This window comes from Phacochoerus africanus, chromosome 9 (genome assembly GCF_016906955.1).
Source record: "Phacochoerus africanus isolate WHEZ1 chromosome 9, ROS_Pafr_v1, whole genome shotgun sequence".
NCBI classification, from domain to species: Eukaryota; Metazoa; Chordata; class Mammalia; order Artiodactyla; family Suidae; genus Phacochoerus; species Phacochoerus africanus.
This window is the reverse complement of record NC_062552.1, coordinates 94,589,772-94,604,571: the sequence shown is the minus strand read 5'-3', so window position 1 is coordinate 94,604,571 and position 14,800 is coordinate 94,589,772. Positions and strand designations below refer to the sequence as shown.

General features: G+C 46.6%; 1 protein-coding gene across 5 annotated transcripts in view; it reads right to left on the bottom strand.

Annotated features, from left to right (window-relative positions):
* RAD51B (RAD51 paralog B) overlaps positions 1–14,800 on the bottom strand; it is a 760,911-nt gene that overhangs the window by 339,638 nt on the left and 406,473 nt on the right. For all 5 annotated transcript variants that reach the window (XM_047797790.1, XM_047797794.1, XM_047797793.1 and 2 more), the window contains one exon: positions 1,157–1,253. In XM_047797790.1, coding sequence (XP_047653746.1) covers positions 1,157–1,253 — 97 coding nt within the window. The remainder of the gene's footprint in view (positions 1–1,156; positions 1,254–14,800) is intronic.

The following is a 14,800-nucleotide window of genomic DNA, read 5'->3' as shown; positions in this document are numbered from 1 at the left end:
ACGGTGGAGGCTCGAGTTGGGAAGTCCGTTTTGGAATTGCTTCAAAGAGTGTAATTGTGAGTTTTTAATAGGTCAGCTGATCACCATACTCTTTACAAGAAAGAGGGGACAGATGTACGTGGCAAGAAGAACCAAGTAGACCTGATGACAAAAGGAGTGAATGGAGGGAGTGATGGCAGATGATTCAGCTTTTCGGCCCAGGCGACAATGGATGACGGCACATCACTGGGTGTGGAAATGGGATTCACAGAGCATTCCACACTTTTTATAACTAAGTAATTCATTTTCACTCTGAAAACCACCACTGAGAAGCAGGGTTGTGGTCCTTGCAGAGACCATAAACAGAAAACCATGTGGGTAGTTAGGACCCTCACTAGGCTTAGACATCCCGTCTGGTCCACCATGAACAGTGCTCAGAAAATGCCAAGGGGCCTGAAACAGCTCTGCTCATCCAGCCGGGCCCGTAGCATTCTGCCTTGAGAGAAATCAGACTGTAACTAGCAGAACTCAGAAATGCCAAATAAGAACTTTCAATAAAACTAGAAACCACACTGGCTCAGCAGTGTAATTCCCCTAGCTACGTAAATCAGAGCCAGCCTGACCTTTGCTAGCATGGGCGGGCGGAGAAAAGTTTGCAGGTTTACCAGTGTGGAGAGTTTGTCTTCGTCTTTCTGTAAAGCTGACTGGGAAAGCCACGTCTGCAGCACATGATACTGGCGTACACGTTCTGGCCAGTCCAAAAGTACCCAGCACCAACAAAAGGCCAAATTGCTAGGGGACCGCAGCTACAAGCAACAGCTGAGCCTCAGTCTCAAAAACAAAGTCATGGAGCAGTTCACCAGCCCTCAGACTGAGGACCCAAAACAACCTACAGAGGAGTGACAAGCCTTAGGCAGAGGTGATGGATGTCTATGAAGATGACTCACTCAGGTGAAACAAAAAGGAAGCTCACTTAGAGCAACAGAGCAAGAGACTCTCCAAATATCAGGGCTCAGAGGCCGGGGAAGGTGGCTGAGCCTCTATAGCCAGGCTCCAGCTGGATTCGCTGGCCAGGGCCTCTTAGCTGTGCGTCTCAGCTCTCAACAGGAGGCAGGGAGGCCGTGGCGGGGCTGTATGTCAGTGTCAAGTTTCAGCCCCTCTAGGACAGATCCCTTACCTTCAGACAGGGACAAATCATCAGCTGGAGACACCAGGTCTGCCTGAGAAGCTAGGGCTCCGCTCAGATGGGTTGTAATTTGATTCGTCAAGATAACCTGTGAACAGACAAGGAGAAGGTGGAGGGAAGGGGGAAGAGAGAAGAGCAAATTAATTATTAGCGCAATCAAAAGCCAGACTGTGGTTCAACGGAAGACGGATAAATGCACAGGTAGGAAAACCCTAGCTCTGACTTTCATCAATTTTATCTCTAGGGCACAATAGCTGGCAAAGCCTCTAGGTCATTCAGAAAACCAAGAAAACAGATGGATTTTTTGGGGAGAGGGGGTGGGCAGTGCTGGCAGCATGTGAAACTCTCCAGGCCAGGGATCAAACCCACACCACAGCAGTGACGACACCAGATTCTTAACTTGCTGCACCACCAGGGAACTCCCAGACTGACCTTTTTCAGAGCTTAAACCACAAATCAATTCCTTCTAAATGCTGAGTAAACTGGGACTGAGAGGTGTTGCCATATTAGCTGAATAGTTGAAGGCCAACCAGAGGATTAAGATGCCTGTGTATATATTTTATCATTTTTAAGATTATATCCACAACGTATGCTATTACTAGCCCTGAAGAAAAGCAATAATTTAACATCTGGGTACCTGGGGCTCCTTCCCTTGTCAACTCAAAAGTCAGAGTTTTATTTCCAAATGTGGGAAATAAGAAAAAAATTCATCCCTAAAAGAATAGCACTCTTCTTTCTAAAGAAGTTGAATTTTTAACAAAAGAATTCCCGTCTCACTATGTTTTTAAAACACAAGTGAACAGAATCCTACCTCTACAAAATAAAGTTCACAATATCTACAATTCCTAGAAAGGACTCTAAAATTACCTAATTCACCTGGTTTATTTCCACACGCTATTTTCACATGTGGTTCTGTCAAGAAACTATTTTTTCCTTAAGACCCCTCATTTATAAAACTGCCTCTGTTGTCTAGAAGCCTAAAGGAAGAATAAACCACAGACTCTCTCCTGGAAAACTGCAGCACGACTAGAAAACACCACAATCACTTCCCAAGGTTTGGATGTTCCCATTATGGCCATCTTGGTCCTCCGAGGAAACGTCATGTCTCAAAAACGAGGGATTTACACCAAGACGATGCATCTCGCCGGACCATCGTGGTCTGTCCCGAGGGTCAGCTATGGCTTTGTTTCCCCCCTGATTTGAGCAGAAACGAAATCGTCTCCATTCTTTATTGTCCAGCTTTTCAGCCACACCTCTGTTGCTGTCCCTTGAATGGAGCCATGGCACATTATAAATCCTCTATCAACGGCAGCTTAATTGAGGCTGAGAGGCGAGCGGCATGGCAAGGTCAGGTAAAGACACCAAGTTCTCTATTAGCAAAGACAGCCTCGTCAAGGTCTTTGTGTGTCAACTAGGCTTGGGTAGCGTCAACTAGGCTTCGGCTACTCGGCAGTGAGGACCAGCTATTGCATTTTCCACTGAGTATTTGCTAACCTTGTTCCTCATATTTTGTCTTGCTCATTGTCATCTGGACTGGAAAGAATCACACATGATATGCCTTCTATGAAAATGACTGGAAATGGCCAGATGACAGCCTGCTCTTTTAAGAAACAAATATTCATATTCAGGAGCATGAATAAGAAATTAGGTTCAGGAGTTCCCGTCGTGGCGCAGTGGTTAACGAATCCGACTAGGAACCATGGGGTTGCGGGTTCGGTCCCTGCCCTTGCTCAGTGGGTTAACGATCCGGTGTTGCCGTGAGCTGTGGTGTAGGTCGCAGACGCGGCTCGGATCCTGCGTTGCTGTGGCTCTGGCGTAGGCCGGTAGCTCCAGCTCCTATTCAACCCCTAGCCTGGGAAGCTCCATATGCCGCGGGAGCGGCCCAAGAAATAGCAACAACAATAACAACAACAAAAAAGACAGAAAGACCAAAAAAAAAAGAAAAAGAAAAAGAAATTAGGTTCATTTTTCTCTTTATTCTTTAGGGTACATGCTTTGGAGTTCAAGAAAACTGAGCTCAATTCTGACTCTGACCCTGGGAACCTTGGGAAGTTACTTAGCATCTCTGAATTTCATCTATTCATAGGTAAAGTAACACCCATCTGAGAGAAGTGTTATAAGAATTAAATGAGGAGTTTCTGCTGTGGCTCCAGAGGAGCACTTGTTGGAGGTGTCTTGGGAGCAGTGGCATGCAGGTTTGATCCCTGGCCCAGCATAGTGGGTTAAGGATCTGGTGTTGCTGCAGCTGGGGCTTTAGTCAAAGCTGTGGCTCAGATCTGATCCCTGGCCCAGAAATTCCATACGCTGCAGAGCAGCCAAAAAAGAAAAAAAAAGAATTGAATGAGATAATCAATGTAAGGTATTTAATACAGTGTCTGGCACATGGTAAATATCCACTAAGGGGAAGCCCTTGCTGTTGCTATTAGTTCCTTCAGAAAGATGTTACATAGGTTAATAAATGATTAATGAAGTATATGCCACAAGATTCAGACAACTGGATCTAATAATGAAGCATGAAATCACAATTTCCTACATCAGAATATACTTCGGTACCTAATCATTTCTACCAATCTTAGTCTTTCCTAAGCTTTATTTAATTGCAAAAAATTTGTGTAAAAATATCAGTAAGAAAAAGACAGTGATTACTTAAAGTGACGCCAATAAGAAACTGGCATTGTTTGGAGAACAATGTGATTTTTCTACCAATGAAGAAACTCGTGTGTCTATCTGTCATAGTATAAAAAATGTGAAGCTTCTGAGATATCTAGATATGTAAGCTCTGTTTTTTAGGGGAGGGTCTCTTCTAAAGGAAGCCTTGGTGAAAATGATTAGAACACCAAGTGATATGGTAACAGTAACCAGAAAAAAAAAACAAAGAAATAATTGAATATTGACCATGGAAAGCATGTCACCACATATACAGGGGAAAATAAAGAGTTGAAGGCTCTCTGTGTCTTCTTTAGAAACTTGCAAGTTAAAAGAGAAGACATTTAGGAGTTCCCGTCATGGCTCAGCGATAATGAACCTGACTAGTATCCACAAGGACTCGGGTTCAATTCCCAGCCTTGCTCAGTGGGTTAAGGGTCCAGTGTTGCTGTGAGCTGTGCATAGGTCGAAGACACAGCTCTGATCCTGTGTTGCTATGGCTGTGGCCGTGGTGGAGGCTAGCAGCTGCAGCTCCGATTTGACCCCTAGCCTGGGAACCCCATATGCTGCAGCTATGGCCCTAAAAAGCCAAATAAAAAAAATTAAAAAAAAAAAAAAGAGAGAGAGAGAGAGATTTACTAAGATATTCAGACCACTTTTCCTCAATCGTATTCTTATTTCACTGGTCCTATATTGGAAACGTGTGCTGAGATGATGATTTTATTGTGTATAACTAATAAAATGACACCCTGCTGAGCCTAAAACCACAGATGTGCGTCCAAAGATACTGGCTCCCGGTGCCACTTCCAATAGAAGAGCGGACAGAGAAGAAAACATTTTCCCTCCCCAATGGCAAAAGGACAAGCTCCTCCATGCTTTTGCTAATAACCCACTCCCTTTTCATTACAGGCCTGAAAACCAAATCCCTGAGGGGCTACAGAGCCCCCAAACTCAGGGGGTTGCTCTTACTGAATTGTTGTGATTTGCTAAATCTGTGATCAGCAAAATGGGAATGGGAACACTTCCAAATAGCATCAATTACAAATAATCACGACTTGGGCAGAAGCCTATAGATGTGTTGTCCTCTGAGGCCATCTGGAGATGCGAAAACTACACTCCTGAAATAACTTCTCAAATATGACTACAGATTATTAAACTCAGTCTTCACACTATCTGCTTTCCCCAAAATGAATTCTGACTGACACTTCAGAGGGGCTTTCCTGCTGTTCTGCTCCACTGGAAAGATGACGGCTTCTGACACTCGGTGCTAAATTTGGACAAGAGCGCTGTGCACAGTGATTAGGCTCAGGGCTGTGGAGTCACATTCCTGAGCTCAGATCCCGGGTTCTCCCGCTTACTGTGCGACGCTGGGCAAGATTCCCAACCTCTCTGGGTATAATCCTTACCTCAGAGGGTCTTGAGGAGTAAGCTGGATAATTCTCATAAAGTCCTGAGCATAGGGCCTGGCCAATGGTAAATGCACCAATGTTAGCTCCCATCCCAGTCTTCAGTGATCCTTTGCTGATTTATACCTTGTTTAGACAGAAAACCCAGGCCCTGATCCCCTTTTGTACACATATAGTACACGGCTGACAAAGAAGAAATATTTGCTGGTGATATATGCTCAAAGAGCAATAAAAATTTAATTGAAAGCACATATTGTTGCCATTTCTCTAAAAGCATGACTTAATTGAAATATACAATACCCACCTCCCATCTGCTACTGCCATCAATTTCAAATCCAAAGGCCCGAGTGAGACACTTGGACTAAGGAGAAGTTTTGTTTTTGCTCTCTTTTTTTTTGTCTTTTTTTTTTAGGGCCGCACCTGTGGCGTATGGAGGTTCCCAGGCTAGAGGTCGAATCGGAGCTGCAGCTGCCAGCCTACACCACAGCCACAGCAACACCAGATCCAAGCTGAGTCTGTGACCTACACCACAGCTCATGGCAATGCCGGATCCTTAACCCACTGAGGGAGGCCAGGGATCAAACCTGCGTCCTCATGGATGCTAGTCAGATTCATTTCCGCTAAGCCATGACGGGAACTCCTGCTTTTGTTTTTTGATGGTTGTGATTACATCTGAAGCAAGGAGGAAATGGAATCCAGCTTAAAGTTTACTCTTCAGGCAAGAGAACATACCATCTACCTACTGGGGGGAATAGGCAGCCCTCTATGTTGTAAGAAGTGACAATTAACTCCACTCAACACTCACTCCCAGGGCTTCTGGGCAATCCCACTTGGTTGGAGGATGCTTTCAGTATGTGAGAATAGGAAATGACTCCTTGTGTCAGGTCATATACACCTTGAGTCTCATTTTGAGTGCTCCCCCACACCCCCCCAAGGCAAAATGGGGGGAGGGGTTTTCTCCTTGCAGAGCCCAGGCTCCTGGGTTCCAAGTTCCCCTTGCATCATCCAACTTCTCTAAATGCATTCTACTTGGCCTTTCAGTGTACTGTCACACTGTCCTTCAATACCTTAGCTCAATTTAAGGCAACAGGGAAGCTCTCCAAAGAAGAAAACTTCAGAGTACCAATTCATAAATAACCTAATAGACCTCGCCTTCACAGAGAGCGGGACTTAACAAGCCAGACAGCAGTGGTGGAGAAACAGGAACCCGTTAAAGACCAGATGAACGAGGTAGGCAGATGAAGATCATCTCCATCAGAAGGCGGAAGGTCCCGGGGATGAAAACCCAGCCAACACACAAACAAAAATATAGGACTCCTTTCCATGGAGTATCCAAAAAAGGTAGCTTACAGAAGCTACAGATAAGAGGGCAGGAACAGAATGAGCCGGTCCGGAGAACCATCAGCGCCAGTGGTCAGGGGACTGGTAAGCTGGAATCCACTGACCAGTTGCGCCTGACTCTGCTAGCCTCTGTGTCCAGTGTGGACCCCCTGCTTTCAGCTGGTGCATCTTTCTTCAGCTATGTCAAGGCCAGACTAATCTAGCTATACCCACACCCCACTCATGCCTCCTGCTCCTGCCCCAGAATAAACCCTGCCTCTGTATGTGTCTAGTCTGATCTACCCTCCATTGACATATTAAAGAAGCATCTTCACTGGGACCTCCATGAGCAGCCCCCGACTACAGTGAGCACTGGAAAAGGGTGAACAGAGAGAAGTGGGACATGCCTGCAGAAATCGGAGTGGGGAACTCAAGGTACAGCCTTTAACAGAGACGCTCCTTTTATTTGACTCTTGGAAGGTGACAAAGAGGGAGTCTGTGATCAGCCAGGAATGGAGGACGTTGGAATGGGATATCTGCCCCTGTCTGGTCAACAGAAGGGAGATTCATGGTCAACAAAACAATAACGCAATATTTCTCAGTGAGAATCTTTGATGGATCTAGGAAAGTGGCACATGCCCTCATTCAGCTTTCTGTGGGGGCAGGTGAGAAGCAACTTTTCTAATTTCCACCTCCAAAGTGAGCCCGAGTCAGCTGTCTGAGATTAACACGTCAGCTAAGAAAAGGGGTGTGTAGGCCCCCTGCCCATTCTCCCTCCTAAAACAGCACTGGGCGGAGAAGAAGAGAGAGAGAGGGACCCTCAGTCCGGAACCCTAGGTAGGTCCAGGCCTTGATGCCCTGGTCTTCTTGATGCCTTCCATCTAATAAAAGTAACACACAACGAGATCTAATGCCTAGAAACACATGCAACGATTATGAAAATGCTACCCTGTGACAAGCCCAATCTTGGGACAAGAGTCCCTTCAGCCTCGGATGCTCAAAATTACCATGAACCAAGTAGCTTCCGCCTCTACCCAAGTGGCAAGCGTTTGAGGCAATCCTAGCCGAATTCTACCAGTTGTCTTGGTGGCTTTTCGGGGGCTTTAGATGCATGTGGCTTGTCATTTCCGAAACCCATCAGAGGCTTAACATTAACTAAGGCTCTTCATGGAACTCACATCTGGATGCAAAGGAGTCCGCTGGGCTAGAGTAATCATCAGGCCACCTCAGGTGTCTTGGGGACATTTCTATGCCCAGAAGGACACCCATTTCCTCCTCTGTCCCACTCCCTGCCAGGTATATCAGACACCTGCTCCAACCTAACACAGAGAATCAGAGAAGGTTCAAGATCACTATAACTGGGGCTGAAGGGCTGGGTGCAGTGCTTGTCTTGAGGCTCACAGCTCCCAGGTAACCAGGCAGCCCGCTGGGTAACCTGGCCAGCCAGAGAAAGGGCCCCACCTGAGGGACAGAGGTGACTTCATGGCTGACTCTGCTCCCAAATTGCCTGGCTGCTGCCAAATCCAGCACATTCACACTGACAGGGCTCTGCTTTGCACAGGTTCTGAAGGTATCGTTATAAATACTGTTTTTATATTAAAAATGGTCTGCTGAAGGTACACTTTTGCAAAATGTTACTTTTTGGTATCTAGAATGATCCTACTCGCCAGATACCACAAGGATGGAACCTTTCCTTCTGCACACAGGCCTTGAATAAGTCAGAAATTCTGAGTTTTAATCCTGGGTCTGTTAAGGGGTGTGGAATGACTTGCTTTATAAGGAGACAGAGGCCGGAATTTTCCTGTGAGAAATGGTTCAGGTTCACTGAGTCCTTTCATCACTGAGGCTTGAGAGAAAGGCCCTGGAGTGGTTTTCACCATCCTTTTCTCTTGCTTCCCAACCATGACGGTGTCTGCCCCAACCCATCTGCTGGGAGTGAGAGAGAAAGGGGGTGGGGTGGGGAGAGGAGAGCAGGGGAGGGCAAGAGGCAGAAGGAGAAGGCCAGGAAGGCTGAGAGGGGTGCTCTGGGTGCAGGGCCCCCCCAGAGCAGGTCTAGAAAGCCACACTCCCAGACCCACACCCCCAACCCCTTCCCTTCTTATCACCTCCAGCTTTGAAAGGAGAGAGCCGATACTTGAGGAAAGTCAGACCAAATATTTCGCAGTTTGAGCATCATAGATCTGGTTTTACTATTCACTGGCTTCGTTTTGCCAAGCTCTGGAAAATGATAAATCATTCCATTATGAACAACAACAACAACAAAAAAACCAAAAACGTGTTTTTCTTTAGCTTCAGCTCAGAGAATATCAACTGTCGGCTCTAGAATAAAGAACTGATAGGGTTTTAGCATTCCAGCCTGCTATTTCCAGCCTGAAGGTCTGCATGGCAACAGTTTTTCTGGGAAAATCTGAAAGGCTATGGGGGATTTTCCTTTCGAAATATTTGTGGTAAAAGGACCAAATTTCAATCTGGCTTCAAGAAAATACCATTGTGGGAGTCAGGCAGCCTGCCTTTTCTTTCCGGCTCTGCCGCTAACCTGCTGTGCAGTTTTGGGAAAAGCTCCTAACTCCTCTGTATCTAAAAGCGAGTCCATAAAAGACATGAAGCAAATGAGTGTCCTGTAACGGTAGAAGCCTGCGATGAAAAATGTTACTTATTTCAAACCGCATTAATATTCATGCTGTCCTGGAGTTCCCTTGTGCTCTAGCAGTTAAGGATATAGCATGGTCACTGCTGTGGCTCGGGTCACAGCTATGGCTCAGGTTTGATCCTTGGCCTGGGAACTTCCAGATGCCACCGGCATGCCCAGAATATACATTATATTATATATATATCTTAGTCCTATCCTTAAAATTCCACCGTTATCAGTGATTTTCATCATGTCCAACCTCAGGAAATCCATCCTACCTAGAATCAGTTGGCAGTGCCTGAGGAAGAGAGGAAGAGAAAAAAATAAAAAGAAGAAGAGAGACAACTTGAAATAATTCTGTGTTTATGGTGAGAACACTTTCAATCTTGATAAAAATCCACACCTCTAATCGTGGATCTGGAGGGAAAAAACATCTCTGTTGTAGATTTCACTGTGCAATTCACAAGCAAAGCTAGCAGGAGAGTCCTTCAAGAAGGTAGTGGCGCAGGACCAGGCAACATGGATGAAGGAGGAGAAGAGAATCTCCGTGGCTTTGGACAAATACACACTCAATGACAAAGGGATTAAAGATAATACTGCTTCCATCCCGTGGCCATTGCTTCGACAGACCACTGAGTTTAGGGAAAATGCCTTGAGGTCCAACGGAGTCTGCCATGTGGCCAAGAAAAACACACAAGCAAACAGTGCGGCAGCACAGGGTGGCTTTCTCCCTGGCCTACATCTCCCGCGTGCACATGTAAGAGGATGCAGTGGAAACGTGGGGCCGGCGGCTATCGTGCCCCAGACGTAGGCGTGAAGAGCTCTGGTTCCACCATCGGCTCGCTGTTCCACTGGCCCCAAGCAGGCTGAGGTTAACACGTGTTGATTCCGGATCTCGGATGGGGTGACAGTTGTAACAAGGCCACAAAGAGCAGGTTGGTGTGCTGTTTCCACCTTCAGCCCAACCTCGGCAGCATCCTGTCAGTGACGTGGGGCCCCACTGCAGGAAACAGCACGCACCATTGGTGAACTGTGACATGCACTCCTGGTGGCTGCAAATGGTGCAGATGCCAACTGCCTGCGATTCTGCAGTTAGCATGGGAGCAAAAAGGGCTTTGGTCAGCCTGGGCCTGGACGTAAACAAGGCCAGTTGTCAGATGACTCTGATGTTCAAGAATGTGGAAGAAACCTTCTTACCATCCTTCAGGGCACCATACATTTCCGGTAGCCAAGTGGCTCTTGCGAGGTTTGTTTGGTTTCTTTGCCCACACCCTGGCTGCCCACCTAGCCCCCACAGAAAGGCAGGGGAGGTGACTTTCCAACACCCCCCTGAGTTTCTGCTGACCTTTTTAGGTGTTTTTGTTACTTGAGGGTGCTTTCTATTCACGTGTACGCCTGGGCTCTGGGGATTCCCCTCCCTTTGATTTGCAAAGAGGATTAGAAAGACACAGCTTTGTGATCTGTCCATCGCAGTCGGCTGCTATTAATGATTTCCCCCTCCTTAGACTCATTTGAGACCCACAAAACACTTCTGTTGAGTCACTTGCTCCCCAGGGGTCTGAAAATAGGTTCCTGGGGGAGTCCAGCCTGATAAACACCGCACTGGCTACTCTCCAGTCCCCACCACATTTGGACTGGCTTGTAGGAGGGAGGAGCTGAAGCCCAGAGGGGCCTCTGAGAAACTCCTAGGAGGGTGAGCCAATGCCCGGCAGCCTCCTTGTTTCTCCGTTTCAACGAGGCAAATGGCAGCCTGACTGAGGGCTCTACAAACTCAGCCCCTGGATATCTGCACCCAACTCTATCGCCAGAGTGAATCTGTGGCCTAAGATGGGAGCAAAGGTCACTGGCTATCTGTTCCAAAGCAGGTCAAAAGGTCTCCCTAGGAACAAATTTCCGAGGCAGCAGCCTCATCAGATAGGCTCTTGAACAAAACTCTTTATTTGACGTCCTCAAGGAAGGGATATTGTGGAAGGTGTTATTTAAAAACAAAAGGTAGGGGGGAGGCTGGGTGCTGAAGCAATGCTGTCTGTGTCTATCCTTCAATAAAGGCAAACAGTAATCAACTGCAGTTAAACAGAGTCAACATAGGAGAGGCACAAGAAGAAAAGGACCAGGACAAATACATTAACGTGGCTCAATATTTACATGCTGAGTAGGAATGGGCTTCCTTCCATGGTGAGGCCCTTGGAGTAGAGCTCTTCCATCACGGCCACTAACAAGGCCACTCATTGGCAATCACATGCTTACAGGTCCATGAAGGGATATTCCAGCCAAGGGCAGGTTGCACTCAATGCCAGATGGCAATAGGCTTGCAGCCTCCAATACTCTGGGTGCTTGGGGACGGCCACCTGCAGCACTAAGGTGGAAATGTGAGCTTGTGTCCGGCCCCTGAGCTGCTAGAGGGGATGGCAAGGCACACGTGCCCTTAACTTGCCCAATTGCTTGGCCCAGAAGTGCTATCCCCAAATTTTTCCGTCCTCGTTTTTTGCTGTTCACCTTTCATCTTGTTCCCCTCTCAGCTGAGGTCACGAATGGGACCATGAGCACGCCATTTTCCACGAGTGTGAAACTCCCCGCTTTTCAGAGTTTGTTCACAGCATGGTCTCAGCTGGTCCTGACACCCTCACGAGGGATGCTGAAAAGTAATTGCACCAGAAGGGTGGGCTCTGGAGTCAGACGTTCTGAGTTTACATCTCAGCTCCACCACCTACGAGGTGCATGGTTTCAGGTAGGGCCCTTCATCTCTGTGCCTCGCTGTCTTCAACTGTGTCATTGGGATATAACAGTCATATTGATTGTGGGGATCATGGTTGGGCATATAAAGCACTTTAGACAGTGCCTAATACCTAGCAGGTGCCTAAAAATTAGCTTTTGATTCTATCCGCTTCCGTTTTCCCGGTGAAGAAATTGAGGCTTGTGACCTCCCTGTTCTGTCTCTCTTTCTCTTTCTTTCGAGGGCCACACCTGGGGCATATGGACGTTCTCAGGGTAGGGGTCGAATCGGAGCTCTAGCGCCGGCGGCCTACACCACAGGCACATCAATGGCAGATCTGAGCCACGTCTGCGATCTACACTGCAGCTCGTGGCAATAGCGGATTCTTAACCCACTGAGCAAGGCCAGGGATTGAACCTACATCCTCATGGATACTAGTCAGATTCTTAACCTGCTGAACCACAACGGGGACCCCTCTGTTCTGTCTCTTTATTTCTCCTGGTTCACTCACTCAGGCTGTCAGCCCCACCCCAAGCGCCCCAGTCTGAAATATCCTCCCTTCCTCTTCTTTAAGTTCCTGCCTTTCAGGGCCAGTTCAAATCCCACCTCTTCCATGAAATCTTCCCTAACTCTGTCAGCTACAACTGATCTCTCAGTACTTAATACTCATACGTTAGAATCAGTACCAAGTAATTCAGTATGAGAATTTTTCTCTGATTATGTCACATGTGTTACTCTAGCTCTACCTACAGTATAAATGTTATGAAATTTTATCTGTTTTTCTAAAGGAGGGAAAGGGGGGGGGGGACTAACACCTCTTGAGCACTGCCTATGGAGCAGCCCCTGAACCAAGCACTTTTTACATATCCTAGTTCAGTTCATCCGCACACCCCAGTGGGGGAAACATTACTATCTTCCTTTTGAAGAGGAGGAAACTGAGGTTCAGAGAAGCTGAGCAATTTTCTGAGACCAAAGAGCTAGCGTGTGGAAGAGCCGGAATCACACCAGGTCTGTCTGGCCTTCTAGCCTACACTGACTCTACCACATAAAAGGCATTCAGTGTGAAAACGCACTGCCTTGTGGCTCTTTGTTGATTAATTTCTTCAGAGCAAGGCATTTGCTGATATCAGACTGACCAAGTTCCATGCTGTTGAATGCAAAAATCACACGTAAAGGAAAACTGCACACAACGTTGAAGAATAAGACCAACTTTCGGTAGCAAGAAGAAACCAGCCGACTGTTAGACTGCTGTCTGCTAGAGCTGGAAACGTTGAGTCTTCAGGCCCGGAGGAACCATGCTCCAGCAGGTATGGTAAGAGACAGGACACAGGCTCCTGGAGTCTATTTCTGGCTTGGCCATTAGCCACTTTGCTAATATTTTCACTTCTGCTAAAATGAGATGACAAGAGTTTCCGAAGAAAGGCTGCCACATAAGAGCTGAATAAGAACAGACAGTTAAATGTGGCAGAGCCACAAACAACACAGAATCGGGAAAGGGGGGTGCGCCGCTGGGACAAATCCCATTTGGGCATTTGACTTTCCAGCTTCACTTCAACTCTTAGAGAGCGGCGCTGGGCACAGAGCAATCCTTACATCTAAAGGAGAATAGTATCTGCGGGTTTTTTTTTTTCTCCACTCTCTTCATTTGCTTTACTCTCTTCATTTTTTTAAAATTGAAGTATAATTGACTTACAGTGTTGTATTCGTTTCTGGTATATAGCAAAGTGATTCAGTTACACACACACACACACACACGCACATGCACTCACTCTTTTTCTGATTCTTTTCCATTATACTTTGTTTTTTAAATACCCTGCAAGGGCTGTCTTTCGTTTACTTAGGATCCGTGTGAATTATTTAAGAAGTTTATTATTTTCCTACTTGAAATGATGTTTGCATTTATTTTCAGACTGGTTACTCCATACAATGGTGGTGCTAAGTAAGAAATAATTAATTGATTCTTTTTTTTTTTTTTGGATGCACCCACAGCACATAGAAGTTCCCAGGTCAGGGGGTAGCACCTGTGCCACAGCAGTGACGACATCAGATCCTTAATCGCTAGAGCACCAGGGAACTCCAAATGATTCTTAATATGTTGGTAATTGCTTCATGAAGTATATTAGTGCCTCTGCTTCCTGGAGGCCCCAGTTTTATGGTGAAGACACAGCTGGGATGGGGGTAGTAGGGGCAGAGTTTTGTTCTGGGTCTTGGAAGTCACCCAACCCAGAGGCTAAGCCTGAAAGTGCTGGTGACCTCGGCAGGTTTGGGGCTATTCCCCAAATCCTCTAAAGTTCATCACGATCCCTTTGAAAAGAAGGGACACAGGACCCATGGCTGGTGGCTATCCATTTCCATGTATCTAAAGTCCCATGGAATTCAGAATCCTGGAGTTGGGGGTGAGTCTTGGAGAAGACTTCCTGCTCCCATCAAGGCCTGGAAAGGGATCGCTGCCAAGGACGGGTGCGCAGGAATGGGAGGACAAGCACGCTTTTTCCTGTCTGGTTATTTACAACACCGTGTTTTTTCTCCTGGATGCCTCCTGCCCTCCCCAGGACCACACTGAAATGACTAAATCTGCCTGTTGCTCGAGTGAATCCAGTCAAATAAATAAGTCAATCCTCTTTAAGTTTGTGGTCTCAACTCCTTGTTGGTTTATAGCAAAATTAAAGGGCACACAGAGTAGAACCATCAATCAGTAACCAGCAGAGGAATAAGCTCTTTGAGGAATGTACTGAGAAGCAGGAAAGAAGACAGGAGGAAAAAATGAAAAGAAACCTCATGAAATGGCCATTTGTTAGGAGAACAGAGGGGAAAAAAAAAAATCTGCATTTCACATGCAGCATCATTTAGGAAAAGCCTTATTAAAGGTTTCCTATCTCGCCAGGAGAGCAGGCACAGGAACGCAAACAAAAATCCCTCAA